The following is a 16,560-nucleotide window of genomic DNA, read 5'->3' as shown; positions in this document are numbered from 1 at the left end:
TCTGTACGAGGGGATGTGTGGCTGGAGGGAGATTTGTGGTTTTCAAAGGGATTGGATGAAAGAGGGGGAGTCACAATCCCCTCCTCCCAAAACCTTCACAATCCCCTCTTGTCAAACAAAGGCCTAACTGAGAAGTGAGAGGCGCGGGAAATGAATCCGAGCCCGCGAAGCAAAAACGTTCGCTCGTCAATTTCCCCAGGCAATCGTGGGACCCATACTCCCGCTAAACCTGTCACAGCCCTCGCCCTGCCTCCTCGAGCTTTGGGCGTCATCTCCCCCCGCCTCAGCCGCCTGTGCCCCGCTTCCGCCCTCCCAAATCCTCCCCGAAAAGAGCCGGAGTCGGCCGGCCTACCGTCGTCTCGGCACGCCGATGGGGATCCCCAACCTGCTCCGCTTCATGAAGCCGTTCATCGAGCCCGTGCACATCAAGAAGTACGCCGGCCAGCGGGTAAGCAGACCCCCCCCCCAAAATCCCGCAGGTTCTGTTGCATCTTTGGTCTTCCGCGAATTCGTTCATTCGTTCTCCTCCTCCGCCGCCTTCGCAGGTCGGCATCGATGCCTACTCTTGGCTCCACAAGGGGGCCTACTCGTGCAGCATGGAGCTGTGCATGAGCCCCAAGAGCGCCGGCGCCAGGCGCTACATCAGCTACTTCATGCACCATGTCAACCTCCTGCGGCACCACAAGGTCGTGCCCGTCGTCGTCTTTGACGGGGGCAGCATGCCTTGCAAGTCGGCCACGGATGAAGACCGGCACAAGTACGCCCATTCGATTCGTCAATACTACTGTATTTGGTTAAGAAATGCAGTTCCTTTTCCGCCCTTCCTTATGCGCAGTTTCATCTATCGCCTTGTAACTTGGTGCGATGGTTTGAGATTAAATGATTTGTTACTACTCCCTCTGTACCGAAATACCTGTAGTTGGGGGAACTTGTACTAGTCTCCCCCAACTACAAGTATTTCAGTACGGAGGGAGTAGTATGTTAGGCAACTCACATTGGAAGTATGCATGTATACAGAGGATTCGGTCCTAGTCAGCATTGGGAGTCTCTTTTGGTAGCTGGCTTTCAGTCTTAATATTTGGACAGTACAATCTGCCATCCACGATTGTCATTTATGTTCCTTGAAGATTGTTTTTGTTGTCCAGAAAATAAATACAATATTGCCTTGATGCACAAATTTCTATGATGGATTTAAATGCAATGAAAATAAGGTTAACGTCCTGTTTCTGATACATACAATTTTCTGAGTCACCTGGTTACTAAAATTCAGGAAGAGGGAACTCAGTTTGGTGTTGGGGAAAGAAAAGCTTGAGCAAGGAAATACAGCTGCTGCAATCGACCTTTTCAGGGTAAGCATCTAATTATCCTTGCAGTATTTACCAGACCAAGAAAATTTTGAATACTTGATATATTCAGGCATTCAATGCATATGTTAGAAACAAACGTTTAAGAAAATGCAATGGTGTGGAAATACTTTTGTTGGAATCTAATAATATTAAGTGAGAAACATAATATCTTTATGTGTATTCCTTGTCCAAGATTTAAAATGTGATTTGATGTCAGCCAAATTATTGAACTTCTAATGACTTAGAATTCTGAGTCACAAATTTACTAATATAATTTCCAGGTAAAGTTAAAATATGTGTACATATATATATATATGTGCTCAATATATTTTGAAATTAACTGCAAGCTGTCGACTGTCAAGCAATGAGAGTTTCAGGGGTGGGGTGGGGGGTCAGTAACTTGTTACTGTGGAAAATTATTAAATCAATAAAACACTCTTTACAACAAAAGGACAAACACAAAATGCACAACTACTATTAACAATTTAACATGCACTTGAACTTTGATGTTTCCTTTTTTTTCCTTTTTCCAATGCATTTTCTATTACTAGCTGTGTCATTCTGGTCCGCAAGAGAAAAAACAAGATTTTCCATTCATCACGTTGACCTAATTAGATTGAAGTACAAATGTGGAATTATGCTTGTCCGTTAACTCATATGTTCAGGTTTGTTAGGAGATCCTTACAAATTTACAAATGGACGCTTCAGTTATTATCTTAAAATTCACCATTCCAGCTTATGGCCTCATCATTCTCTAAGTATCCTCCTTTCAACCCGGACCGTTCGCACTGTGTTTAACATTATAAAATATCAGCACAAAGTTCCTTTGAGCAGCCGATGACTTGTTTTTCTACCGCTTTAAAGGAAATATGGTTTGATGTTTCTAAATTTCGGTGCAGTTTTGATTATGTTTGTTAAAGCATCCTAATCTCATTCATCTGCAGAAAGCTGTGCAAATTACTCCATCGATGGCTTATCAACTGATTCAGGTGCTTCTTTGAAAGCTCTTCCATGTAACAATTCCTTGCCTTATGTAGCAAAATCTAATCTTTGTAAACCCAGATTTTAAAGACAGAAAAGGTTGAGTTCGTGGTTGCTCCATACGAAGCAGATGCACAGTTGGCATATCTAGCTACTCTAGATGCTGATCAAGGGGGCATAGCTGCTGTTATAACAGAAGACAGTGACTTAATAGCATATGGTTGCACTGCTGTGAGATATTCACTTTGGTCTTCATTTTTTGTTCTTGATTCCTTTATTTTATCTAATGCATTTTAAGTTGTAGATTATATTTAAGATGGATCGCTTCGGAAATGGTGAAGAATTCATAATGGAGAAAACCTTGGAGACTGTAAAAGATGGTCTTTGCTTCCAGGATTTTGATCAAAACCTTTTTACTGGTAAACACCATTTCTGCATCTTGAAGACTTGAACTAGAGCACTATGGCGTGACTGATTGGTTCACCTGTTAAAGAAGCATTTATTTTTCTTGCTTCTGTTCATAGCATGCAGTTGTTAGTTTAATTTGCTCTGTAGGATAGGGGTATGCTGTCATCTTAGATCAATCCAGCTCTTGTGCAATTAGGCCTTCCTTTTTGCGATATCTTCTCAGTTCTCACCCTGTATGCAGTGCACCCCCAACTTTTTGTTTTCTATTGACGTTTTCAACTTTTATCTGGACGCAGTGCACCCTGTATGTGTATCCTTGCAGGATGTGACTTTCTTCCCTCGGTGCCTGGCATTGGTACTAAAAGGGCATATTCTCTCATTTCAAAACATAAAAATATTGACCTTGTAAGAAACTAAGAATAACTACTTTACTGATTCCCTGCTATTTGTAAATCTCAAAGCATATTCTCAACATTGTTTAATCTGCAGTGATTAATGTTGTGTCATCCAGATATTTCAAAAAATCATTCATTCTCATGAAGAAACATGCCCCCTAGCATCTCTAATATAATTATTGGCAGGTGCTATCAACCTTGAAGCTTGACAAGCGGTATTCTGTGCCGGATGATTACATTGATTCCTTCTGGAAAACTCTGGCAGTATTCAATCATGCTAGAGTGTAAGATTGTGTTTGTGTTAGTTATGTGTATCTTGTACTCCGTATGTATTTCACAAAGACATTGTGCTGTACAAAATCTGATAAGTCACTTTCCTTCAAATGTCCCAGATATGACGTCAAAAGCAAGTCACTGAAACATTTAAAACCTTTGGAGGAACGATATCTTAACTACTTGGCGGGAGACCTGGATATTCTTGGACCGTATCCTTAAAGAGTTCTCTTTTATTCATGAGCTGCAGTGTGTGACATCTCTATGCGGTAATTTAATGGACGACTGCTTTTCAGACAATAACAGCACCAATATGGAACACGATTTTGATACTCAATTTTTGATACATCCATTTGCTGGTACCTTAAACAGCCGAGGAAGGAAAAATATTCATAGCTTCTTAGACAGGATCACAGGTCACAAGTTACCACTGAAGTGAATGCACAATTTCACAAGATATCCATTTGCTGGTAATAGGCAACCTGATATTAACACAGTTTTAATATTGTTTCATAGAACTATTTTATATTTCCTTATCTTATCAGTGCCCATTCCTTGATCTTCTAAAGAGCGCTAGCCCCATCAATGGCAAAAGCGATAGCAGAGGGGCGCTTGAATCCTGTTACAATGGAGACCTTTGACGAATTCTCCAGAACCATTAGCCCCATCGAGCTTATTGATACCTCTGCTCTCAATGTTGCTAATCAGCATGGTTCTCAGGAAATTTTGACACAAGAGAGCTCTATTACAATCTGTTCATCTGAGGAAAGCAGAGATGACAGCATAGGCAAGTGTTGTCTTTTACTGTCTAAAAAGTATATGAAGTTAAACCATCGTTAAACTATGCATTATTTACCTTGTTACCAAGGGTTTTATAAGACTTCTTTCTTTTTAATTAAAAGAGTGGCATTTGTACCCTTTGCTCTTTACTGTGATGAAACACCTTTATTCCAGGACTTCTCATAACCATTTCTCGTTTTCTTGAACAGCATTTGCTGCTGATGAGATTACTAGTGGTGAACAGAGGTGCAACAAAGGAGTCCTTGCCCTTGGCAAGTTTCTACCACAGAAGCATTCCTCTCCGGCAGTGGAATGCAAAGAAGTGAAGCCTAAGAACACCCCTGACAACAACCCATTCAAGAAGAGGAAATTACCCACTGACCAAGGTAAAGTACCAGATCAAAACGAGTTGCTAATCGATCTGGATGAAGAAGCAGTTGTATTGTGCTCATCATTGTCACGAGAGAGTGTTGGTCCAGCAGAATCTCTTGATAGAAATGGAGTGTCAGCTGGATTGTGTTGGCCATTGACACAAGAAAGTGTGGCGTCTATTCCGAATGAGAGATCATCTAAGAGGCAAAGTCAGCAGGAAGCTTTCAGGAATAAAACCAACAAAAATAAAGATGAAAGGAGTGGACTTTTGAAATTTTTCATGCGTTTGTAATTCTGTCATGTTTTCCATTTCATTTTGTTTTCAGTTTTCCAATTCCATTCGTTAAGAAATTAATCAATACATTGCAGTATGGAAAAGTTATTTCATATCTATGTATGAGTTTTTCTCAAAATGGAATCAGATATGATTTTATTTCAAATAGAAATTCATTGCATACAGTTCTGATCTACCTGCAACAAGCCATAGGTAGTCTTTTTTTTTTTGACGTAGACACATATACATTCACCTCTATAAACACACACACATCTTCCCATACCATGCAAAAAAAAAACACATCTTCCCATGAACATTTTTAAGATACTAAGTCGACATAATATTTTGAGATTGACCAAGTCACCATATACATCTTTGTAGTCCATGGAAATGTTTCCTCCTATGAATGAATATCGCTGGAATGACTAAAATAAATCTAGAAAAATACGAACGCCAATGCTAAAATTTGGAACTTGAATTCGGGCTGGTTCCACGATAACAAACCTAACCAACTGAGTTTGCAGGTCATGTAAAAAAAAAAACTGAGTTTGCAGGTAGTCGGTATCCGAAACTCGCGTTCCTCCCGAACCACATGAAAGAAACTGACCTCACTGCTCGTTCCCGCGGTGCCGCCGCGTTCACCGCACGCACTCATTCGGCCGTCCCGCTCGCGCACCGACACCGGGTTCCCTTGGGAACGGCGGCGACGAGGAGGTCCGGCCCTTGGCGCGACCGGCGGCCCTCCCCCACCCCCCACGCGACGGCATCGTACGGGGATGACTGGTGAGTATTCCTCAGAGCCCAATGAGAATGAGGGGCCCAACTTGCATAGTTAATAGTAAAATTTTAGACATATCTGAATGTTTATGGCTGTGTTGAAAGCATGGAATGATTTTCTCCCAATCTCTTTTGTTCTTTGCTGCATCTGCTGCAGAATGGTGCATAAATGATAAATCATGTTTTCTTCTCACACTTCTATGAATTATAGGCATCATAATCTGCGGCATTCCCCATCTCCCTACCTTGCAAATGGGCCCAAAAGTTTCTACCCTAGTCTTCCCCCTTTGTACCTTTAGTAATCTGCGGTTTTCAACCTCACTGTTTTACTGCACCATTTCTTTTATACTAGTTCACTTTCACTCTGCTGCTTTCGGTGGCTAAACCTTTTGTTATTTTTTATGGCAATGCTGAGTTTGGCTCATTGTGACTTACAGGCAACAGGCTAATGTCTTCTTCAGGGCATTGGTAATTTTTGAATCCTTCAGGAAGTGAGACAATTCCTTCGAAATACAGGCTGGAAAACCTGAGCTCTGCCAATGCAATTTTAATATTCAGTTGTGCTTCTGCACTGCTGCACATAAGCATATGACGCTCCTTTTCTTCTCTGTTGGGTTGATGTGGACTGGGAATCCATCCAGGTTTGGAATGTTCTGGGAGTTTTGTTCTGGTCAATCTAATCAAAATATTGCTTTCTGGGTGGATGCTCCAATATATCCAGATTGTTGGGTCTTTGTTTGCTTCCTGGTGGAGTACCAACATCAGTTAATTTCCGAATCCGACACTAAAATTTGGGGAATCAGTTACTCATCCATCATTGGTTTGTTTCCTGCATGATACGATTCCTTCTACTTGCAATAGACGTGTTACTGAACTTCATCCCATATATTTTGTTTTCACTCAAATTTACAAATGGAGTGCTCCACTCAGTTTACTGTCGGCTCCGCTCTGCTGATAGGAACAAGCTTACCTTCACTGGAGGTACTGCATATATTTGACCCGAAACATGAGTCAAATATATGCAGTACCTCCAGCGAAGACTCATGCAAACCCACTAGGGCAGAAGTCTATTAGAAGTCTATGAGTGGTTGATGACCTTTAAAGTTTGAACAGAATGATGCTCCAAACAAGGCCAAATCCCAAGTATCTTAGTACCTGCAACAAGAAAGGCCATGAAATGGAATCAAAGGCCTTTGAGATATCCAACTTGAGGAGAACTCTCTGCTCTTTTTGCCAATGGAGCAATTTGGCTATTTGTTGGACACCAAATTTTTCATGAATGCACATTCCTTTGACATAAGCACTTTGATTGGGAGACACCAAATCCTTGAGCTTCCTAGCCAGCCTATTGGCTAGCATTTTGGTGATAAGCTTGGAAAAGCTATGGACTAGGCTTATAGGGTGAAAGTCTTTGATTTCCATGGCATCTGGAGATTTTGGTAGCAGGGTGATATAGGCTGAATCCAGAAGGAATAATCTGCTCACATCTCCCTGCAGAACTCGCCATTGATGGATTTTTCATGATTTGGTTGCAATACTTTTTGGACTTGGTATGTTCTCCATCACCATTACATCACCTCATTATCCTCTGTTGTGATTAGACCCGTCCGGAAATTAATTTTGGAACTTAGCTTGTTCATGAGGGATGATATGTGCTCTGTCTTCTCCTAAGTGGTTCGATTTCTTGCATTTCTATTCTTTTAATGTTTAACTATAGCCCCACTTTGGGACCTTGCATGTTTGATTATGATTGTTCTTTTCTTGCAAATACTAGAATACATATATATTAAACAAGTCCAAGCTTTACAAGAACACCCTTGACAAAGAAATTTATAAACATGCCCAAGGGGAGTTCATCACCATCTTTGACCTGCACAATCCAACAGCGTGTCGTGGGCGTAGCTTGATCCGCGCATGCCCTCTGTCGCCGAAACCAGAGAGTCGTTGTAACTTTCCCTAGGAAATCATCATATATTGCTAGGAGATGCCAATGGTGACGTTCCAAAGCACGGATCGTCATCCTAGAGAAGAAGGCGGAGACATGATGAGAGAACCAACCCCACATCACGCTGGAAGTGTCATCTAAAGATCTTATTGACATGACCATTGGCGTCACAGCGAGCCGAGGCGGAAGCATCGAGGTTGATGACTCCTCCCTCCCCCTCCACCCCATCATCTGCTGGAATTGATTTGGGAAACCAATCCTCACGTGCCCCGAGGTGGCACCAAAGCCAGCAATGGACTTGTTCCATTGCGCTGTCGCCTCCACTGTTTTGATGGACGACATAAGGACACCAAACCTAATAACCTAAACCAAGGCTTCCCATGAGGGCGCAATCCATGGTCTTTCGTGACTCTCGGTGCCGAAATTGGCCGCCAGAGGTGAGGGAGACCGATGGAATCAGACAGCGAGGATGAGTGGTGACTAGGGATACATTAGACGGATCAGATGTCAGAGTAAGAAGACGCCATTGCTGCCTCGACAAGGAAAAGTCTTAAAGAGTCACGCTCACATGGCAATTAGAAAAAAATGGAAGTGTTTCTATTTCTGAAACTGGAATATTTCTTCGGTTCGGCACTCAGTTTAAGGCTGCAATAAACAAACCCAAATGGTAAGTGTCACACGTGTGGCACGAAGTAACACCGCCCTGACGTTTTTACAACTAATATTGCCATCAGAAAAAAACGAGACCCTCAAAAAACCGAAACTTGCCAGCCAAACAGAAAGTTGCCATGCTTCACAACTAAAGTTGCCATCCCTGGGTAACTAAAGTTGCCATCAAAAAATGTCAGGGTGGAATTGCTTCCTGCCACATGTGTGGCACTTATATTTAGACTCTTGGTCTGTTTCTTGTTAATTCCATGGAAAGAGCAGCATTGCAGTGATACAAATTAATGCCTCACATCATTACAGATAATTTATAAAAGACATTCCATTTGATAGTCTAAATCATACATTAAAATTGGTTCGACCAAACATAACACAACCTTGTTTCCGATCCCAAAAGACAACCACCGAGTAAAAGTTAAATGTGATGTAAAACTGAACTCCATGACTGCAGTACAGGCAGATGCCATGCCATCTGCTAATCGAAATCATACATAGAAACTGGTTCTGCCTAACATATAGGATAACCTTATTTATGATCCCAAAAGATAACAGATAAAACTAAACTCCTTCTGACTAGCACAATTTCACACACAGAATGTGCAAGAATCAGCAGGTAGAGGAGCATCTCTCTGGAAGTTAGGGGCTAACGACCTAACTACAGCTCTCTACCCAAGATATTAACATCGTTGATTAATAAATCCTGCAGTCAGAAAATAAGTTTAGTTAGATGCAACCTTATCTAACTCCGTACTGCTAGTACATTATATATGTGCAAAGCCTGAAAAACTTAGAGACAAGATAGTAAATGCCAAAACGAAAGCAGGCTCGGTAAAAAATGGGCAGGCATCATGCAGCAAAAGAATGAAAAGGCTTCTTACTTCATTAAACATGTTCATGGTAGAAATGTCATCCCTCGAAAAACCATCATTAACAGCTTCCCAGAAATCATCACTGTCGATATTCAGTTGACCATCATCAGCTTCCTGATTAGCTGTGCCTTGTGATTGCGCAGAGAGGATGCCACCTGCACCACCATCATTCAACATCTGAGTTGACGTGACAGAAATACCCATCTGAGGGTCAGGCATTGCAGCACCGATGCTTGAAGCACTACCAAGTGCGAAGTTACCATTCAGCATCTCCACTGAGCTTGTGTTGTTGTTGATTGCGAAGTTACCATTCGACATCTCCATCGAGCTTGTGTTGTTGTTGATTGCAAAGTTACCATTTGACATCTCCACCGAGCTCATGATGTTGTTGATTGCGAAGTTACCATTCGGCATCTCCCCCGAGCTCATGTTGTTGTTGATTAAGAAGTTACCATTCGGCATCTTCACCGAGCTCATGTTGTTGTTGATTGCCAAATGACCGTTCGGCATCTCCACCGAGCTTATGTTGTTGTTGATTGATAAATCCTGCAGTCAGAAAACAAGTTTAGTTAGATGCAACCTTATCTAACTCCGTACTGCTAGTACATTGGCATATGTGCAAAGCCTGAAAAACTTAGAGACAAGATAGTAAATGCCAAAACGAAAGCAGGCTGGGTAAAAATGGGCAGGCATCATGCAGGAAAAGAACGGGAAAGCTTCTTACCTCATTAAGCATGTTGATCGTGGTAAGAATGTCATCCATTGAAAAACTATCAACAACAGCTTCCAAGAAATCATCACTGTCGATATTCAGTTGACCATCAACAGCTTCCTGATCAGCTGTGCCTTGTGCTTGCGCAGGGAGAACGCCGCCTGCACCACCATCATTCAGCATCTGAGTTGGCGCGGCAGAAATGCCCATCTGAAGGTCAGGCATTGCAGCACGGATGCTTGAAGCGCTACCAAGTGCGAAGTCACCATTCGGCATCTCCACCAAGCTTGTGCCGCCATCCATTGCGAGGTAACTATTCAGCATCTCTACCCAGCCTGTGTTGTCGTTGATTGCGAGGTCACCATTCAACATCTCTACCGAGCTTGTGTTGCCGTCGATTGCGAAGTCACCATTCAACACCTGTACTGAGCTTGTGCTGTTGTTGATGGCTACATCGGCGTCGAACGACGACGCCATCTCCTCACCGGAACCTGCCATCGATGTTGTGCCGTTTACGAAAGCTGCTATTTGGTTCTTCAGGTTGTCGAGACTCATCGGTGTTTGGCCAGCTATCCGGCCAGCTGGTGAGGCTGCAAGGCCTGTGAGCTGGTTGATGTTGGGGATGTTCCAATAGTCACGGCTAAGATCAGGATACTTCACAGCTGCTTGCCAAGAGTTGCCTAGGCGGTTCCCGGCGTCTCCATACGGACTCCTCTGAACCGGAGGCTGGAACCCCAGTAGGCGAGATGGCCGCACTGAAAACTGATTCACCGGCAAAGAGGTCCCACCATTGTGTCTATTTCCGTCCGCAAGGGAGCTGCCACTACCCTGAAAGCCTCTGTTTGCCCCCAGTAGATTGCCACGCAGCATGCCCATGTAGGATGACTCGCCGCGGGAATGGCTGGAACCAAATTCGTCCCACGCCCCTGTGCCATTTGTCCTGTTTGCATATGCGCTGGAGGAAGAGGGCCGCTGTCTCGAACCCGGCAGCAGCCACGACAACCAAGGCCTGAAGAGCATGCTGCCACCATGGACACCGGCACCACGCGCTCTGAACGCGGACGGATGATCCATCCTTGTGGGGAGACTGACAAGGTTCCAAGAGGCAGGGTTTGTGGACGGCCGATATATCCCATGTCCATGGAAATACTTGATGCCTTCTCCCCAGCTTTCAGCAACAAGCAAATTGCGCCTCTCGTCTGCCCCGTCCTCGGTCCTTGCGAGATGCATCCTGTACTTCTGAAATCAAAAGATAGGCGATCACATAGATGAGAGGCGCATCATGGATATTTTTACATTTTGTTTTTGATTGTTCTAAAGACGTATATATGGAGAACAAATCAAAGGAACTGAAGTGCTGCATGGCTCCTAAAACTCTAGAAATCATAGGCATGCATTATATCCGACGTGTCACATTTTCACAGAAGAATAATTACAAGGTAACTAAGACAAAAGAAAAGGAAACAAGCCTATCCAGTTCCAGTTTTTGGGCAGCACTATGAGATATGAACACAACCCAGCAACATGGCAAATATGACATAGTACGAGATAGGAATTCAATGCATACAAAAGTCAGGTATAATTAAGGTGGTGGATGTGTTTCTGTATTTTGTATCAGCTTGATGCATCAATATACTGCCTATCATTTATAAAAAAAGTATACACGAGGGGTAGAAAGTAAACCTGCAGATGACTCCCAACACTCTCTCTGGAGACGTTATCCACATTCATGGCGGCCAGTATCTTCGATGGAACAGCCCCTGCATATATACATTCGCATAACCAAAAAGTTTTTTATACCAGAGACAATAATGCCAAGATCACATGCTTCGTTTTGGTTAATATACTAAGCCACGAGAAGTGTGATCGAGTAAGTTCTCTTACTCTTGATGCCGATCTGACTGACAGCCTCCACAAACTTGTCATGCAGATCATTTCTCCATGTCGTCCTCGGCTTCTTCCAGGTCGATGGGTTTGGTGACAAGTTCTCCTTGTTCGCATCATGGCCATCTTCATCATGTTCATGACTCTTCGTCCATCCACGTTTGGTGCTCTTTGCACCGTCCTGCTCGCCGGCGCCGGGTCCTCCTGTAGGCTGCGCCTTCTCAGCGGCAGCATTACGGATGCTGCTGCTGAGGCTCCATGGTTCAGGGGTTCTCCTCGCCATGACATGCCCCCACATGATATCGAGGTGCTTGGTTTGCACTGGTTTCACCAGGTACTCGCACGCCCCATAAGCTATGCCTTTCTTCATAGCCTCGGGCCTCTCGTCCGCTGATAACACTGCACACATCATATCATATCATCAGTGGCTCAGTTTGGCAACGCAGGATTAAAAAAAACACTAGTGCACCACTGAATGTCGATCCCTGTGGATTAAGGTCAGAAAAAAAAAGTGTTCATTTGATGAACTCTTGTCTTTTCCATATATAGACGAGGAAACTGTAAGCAGACATGTTATACATGTTGAACAAACATCAAACGTGCCAAATAAACTCTGCAATGTTCTATTCTGTTCGGAACTGGAAGTGGAAATCACGGAGGAATGAAGCTCGTATCAAAGACATTAACGGCTAAGAGCAGCCGGACTTTGCAAATCCAATCTCTCAAACGCCCGCGGATGCGCCCGGGCGCGTCCACGGATACTGATCGGTCAAGCCTCAAATTTGCCTTGTCACAACCGGACACCTCAATTATCATATCTCAAATCCATAAACTCATGCAACTACGCTTAATCTGATCCCTGTGGAGTATGATTTGATTTGATTTAGGTATGGGTTGGAAAATGCAAGATTTTCTTTATTTAGTTGAGATTTTGATAAGTTTTGATTTGATTGAATTAATGCATGACGTGGGGGAGGGTGGTGTACAAGAGGAAAAAAACAAACTAGAGAGGGGCAGAGGTGGAGGCAAACATACAACAACCAACTCTCCTTTAATAGCAGTGATGAAAATCATTGAGGAGATCGTATTACCTTGCCTCAAACCCATGACATGCTGAATGACAGGTTTCAGGAGCAATCAAAGAGTATGCGCGTGGTGGTAGAAGACAATAAGGTTTTGATCTAGGAGTGACATACCACTGGGGTCCAAAATCATACGCCGAAGAATCTCGAGCAAGGACCAAGCGACCGTATCAAACATCCAAGCCATATGGCCCCTTTCGAGTCTAATTGTCCCGAGGTCATTCAAGTTGCTTATAAGATTAGGCCAGTTTCATTTTCTCATTGCCCAAGGGATCAAACAAGGTGGCACACACTTTAACTAGAAGTTTCTATGATTTAAATTTTGTATTTTCTGGGATGGCGATGCTTCAAATTTTCTTCTAGCTAAACTGGTTCGTGATGTAGTAGCTGTCATTTGAGTTTAATAAAGTGTGCCACACCTTCCACAAAAAAAGCGACTGTATCAAGTGCCTTGGAGATGGCGACCTTGAGCAAGGTAGCAACTTCTCTTTTGAAGCATCCGAGCGGTCTGGCGAACGAGGAGGAAATTATCGTGCGTTGTTCGCTTCTTCAAAAGGCACCCTGAATGTGCGATACCAGATCGGAGTGAAAGTACCTTGGAGATGATCTTCACAAAGTTATCAACTAGTATTTGAAGTTACTAAAGAACGTGTTTGGTTCAACCCCCTTTTTTGTTAAGTTATCTTATTACAATGTTACCTGATTACCTTAAACTTGTTTGTTTGTAAAAGTTATCAACTAGTATTTGAAGTTACTAAAGGACATCTTTGGTTCAACCCTTTTTTATAGGTATCTGATTACCTTAAACTTGTTTGATTGTATAATTGTATGCTTGACTCGATCCCTACTAGTTTGTTAGTTCTCTAATGACTACTGACTTGGCCCCTAATCTAGTTGCCCATGACTCCCCAATCTCCAACGCGAGATGCATATAGTTGTGCACGACAGAGTTTGTCTATGTATTATCCACGAGTATATGTACGGTATATACCCAGAAAAGGTCAACTCAATGTGTGTTGGATCCTATTCATTCTCTAGATTTCTATGTCGTATTTAGTTGCTCTTCTCTAGAAAAAGATATACAGAGAACCACCTCTTGGTGTGGTTGTGGAGCTACGGGAGCAGGAATCCATCCCTAGGGTTTAAATCATGACGCTCACATTTATACTGTTTGGTTCTCCTTCGATACTGCTCACCCACCCGATGTGCGTCCTCAACCAGGACTTTGAGCAGGTTGCGTCCAATTTCCTCCTCATCGAGCCAACTAGCTCCTAGGCCTACCTCTTCGTACCATGATTGTGGTCGCCAGAGGAAGCATGACTGCACCAACAACACACCCTAGACAGTGGTACACGTACTCCGAGGGCTGTCATTGGTTTATATACACCGGTGCCGGAGCATGCTCGTCTTTGGTGTCAATGGCACCGCTCGTATTTGGCACCCAAGAGCTGATGCTCTTCATCGGATTTTGCAACAATTCCCTCTTTCTTGTAATAAATCTGAGTATCATACTTGTCATGGCTGCCACGTAGGTAAACACGCTCGCTTGCCTTTTAGTTCTTCTTCCCCCACCGCTGCTTTTCCCTTTGAAATAATGCATTGTGATGTATGGACAGTCTCTGATCCTTAACAACTCTTATTTTCGGTAGTACTTCCTGCACTCACTTCATTTTATGCCTATGTAGTCATGCATTTATCTCATTTCGTGCTTTATCTCCAAACTGACAACGACAAAGAATTCAATAATGTAGGTGTCTGCATCCTCCTCTCCTCCCACATGACGACCCTTCGTCTCACCCGCCCCTACACCTCGAAGGATAATGGACATGTCAAGCACATGCTTTGCATATTCAACGATAGCATATGCACCTTCATGTACCACTCCGACACCCCTCCTCGATTCCAGCCCAATCCGCTCTCTATAGTTACTCTCCTCCCCACCTTTTCCCTTGAAACCCATGGTGGATTTACACCCCTAACCACCATTTTTTGCCACCATTTTGTAATAGTATATGCATCTTTGGTTGTCTCTACGACCCCACTTCAGCCACCACCGCACCCCGCCAGGTAGCCTGCATTTTTCTTGGCTATCATCCTAATTCGACAGGGTTTTGATGCTACGATCATGTGGTGCAACACATGATAGTGTCTCGATATATGTACTTTGACGGGCATTCTTTCCCATTTTCATGAAATTCATGCTCCATCAAATACATTGACACCGACATTCGTACCTCCGTGTCAATGTCCCACGCTGGCTCATATAGACCGAGCCCCATGCCCACACAACCCCTGTTGACATGTCCCGGCCACGTACTGCCATGTCACACATTTCTGCTACCAGATGCTGCCTGAAATGGATCCCATGGCACCAGGTGCTGCCATGGAAGCCCATGTCACCCCGACATGCTGCCGCGACACACATTTCTACCATTGATATACCTGAAGAGGATATCATGCCACCTATTTTCTTACATGACGACCCTTATATTACCATGCCCGCCTCTGTTGTAATGACTATAATTACTGCCTTGACACCTGTTTTCGCACCCAATACCACTGAAATGGCTACCATGGCACCCCATGCTACCGAACATTTCCTAGTTGTGCCCCCAAACATTGAGACCATTCTCGTGTCACTCTGTCACCGACAGCAAGGTCCATGCTACCCTCACACCCCATGGTCAATCGGGCATAACGCATGTCTTCTAGTCTAGCACCTGGTACGATTTGACTGCGCTCTCACCATCACTGTCGCATCTCCACTGCAGCGCTCCACTCCTACTACTCTTTGGATCCCAATTGGCGAGAAACAATGCATGCTAACATTTTGGATTGACTGTGGGTTCACCCAACATTTTGGCATCGACTTCTTTGAGGCCTTTTCTCCCATTGTCAAGAGACCACCATTCACATCATTCTCCAAATTGTTGCATCTCGTTGACGGGCGTTGCATCAACTCAAGATCAACAATTGGTTCTTTCATGGAGCCTGTAAAACATGTTCTCTATTAGCATTCCATCGGCTTTGCCAATGCTCATTGTCCAACCAACACATGCCTTCTTGCCATGTCCCTATATTGGCTCAAATTTTGGTATCACCTCCCACCACCGAAACACTGTCTACTAAATGGGATGGAATGTTTTTTTGGAAGGGTACTACTAGAGCGTTTTGGTACTAAAATAGAAGTGTGCGTGCACTAACTCATACGTGCGGGGCGTTCATAGATGCAATCTAAATTTATGTGTTATGCATCCAAAGGTACATCTACTTAGGTGGAGCCGGTATGCAAACACTTGGTTGTGCATACCCAATGTTGACGCATGAAACATGGCCACCCAAACCATTTGACGCCCACAAAGTATATGCCAACTTGTGCAGGCAAAACTCGGTCGAGGACTCTTGTTCATACCCATTTAAGGTAGAAAATGGAAGATTAGATTAGGGAAAAGGCTTTACCGATGGCCGGCAAATCCATCTTGAGGTTGATGAGATTGAGAAGCTTGAAGCTATCCATGTCCGATAGGTACACATCGCTGACCACCAGATCGAAATTGTCCCTCCCCTCCCTAAGCATCTGGAGGGCCGTCATCGCGTCCCTCATGATTGTCGTTGCCACGCATAAGAACCAAAACCAAGAAACACCAGCATATTGGTCCCAATAGATTTAACCATGCGACTTGGATCTAGATGGATTAGGTGGTTAGGAACACTCACGACGGTAGTTGCGCATGCGCAGGAGAATTTCTAGGACCTTGAGACTGACAGGATCATTGTCAATAGCGAGCACACGCAA

At 43.7% G+C, this 16,560-nt stretch overlaps 1 protein-coding gene and 1 long non-coding RNA gene across 3 annotated transcripts; both read left to right on the top strand.

Moving 5' to 3' along the window:
- The first annotated feature begins 214 nt into the window (after positions 1-214).
- Positions 215-4,948, top strand: LOC119340413 (exonuclease 1-like). The gene is made up of 11 exons (XM_037612324.1): positions 215-448; positions 546-757; positions 1,271-1,349; positions 2,291-2,335; positions 2,409-2,558; positions 2,632-2,746; positions 3,040-3,140; positions 3,317-3,414; positions 3,523-3,615; positions 3,973-4,190; positions 4,393-4,948. Exons 1-11 carry the CDS (start codon positions 371-373, stop codon positions 4,845-4,847), a joined length of 1,644 nt encoding a protein of 547 aa, XP_037468221.1. The 5' UTR covers positions 215-370; the 3' UTR covers positions 4,848-4,948.
- Positions 4,949-5,332: 384 nt separating this feature from the next.
- Positions 5,333-13,425, top strand: LOC119340414. Of its 2 annotated transcripts, none has more exons than XR_005164535.1 (5): positions 5,333-5,612; positions 6,044-7,156; positions 9,230-9,832; positions 9,948-10,107; positions 12,807-13,425. It is a non-coding gene; the product is annotated as an uncharacterized LOC119340414 (long non-coding RNA). The 2 variants fall into 2 exon arrangements; XR_005164534.1 differs by lacking the exon at positions 12,807-13,425 and adding an exon at positions 11,729-12,580.
- The last annotated feature ends 3,135 nt before the right edge of the window (positions 13,426-16,560 follow it).

Source organism: Triticum dicoccoides, chromosome 7B (assembly GCF_002162155.2).
Source record: "Triticum dicoccoides isolate Atlit2015 ecotype Zavitan chromosome 7B, WEW_v2.0, whole genome shotgun sequence".
Taxonomy (NCBI): Eukaryota; Viridiplantae; Streptophyta; class Magnoliopsida; order Poales; family Poaceae; genus Triticum; species Triticum dicoccoides.
This window is presented reverse-complemented; position numbering and strand designations above follow the sequence as displayed.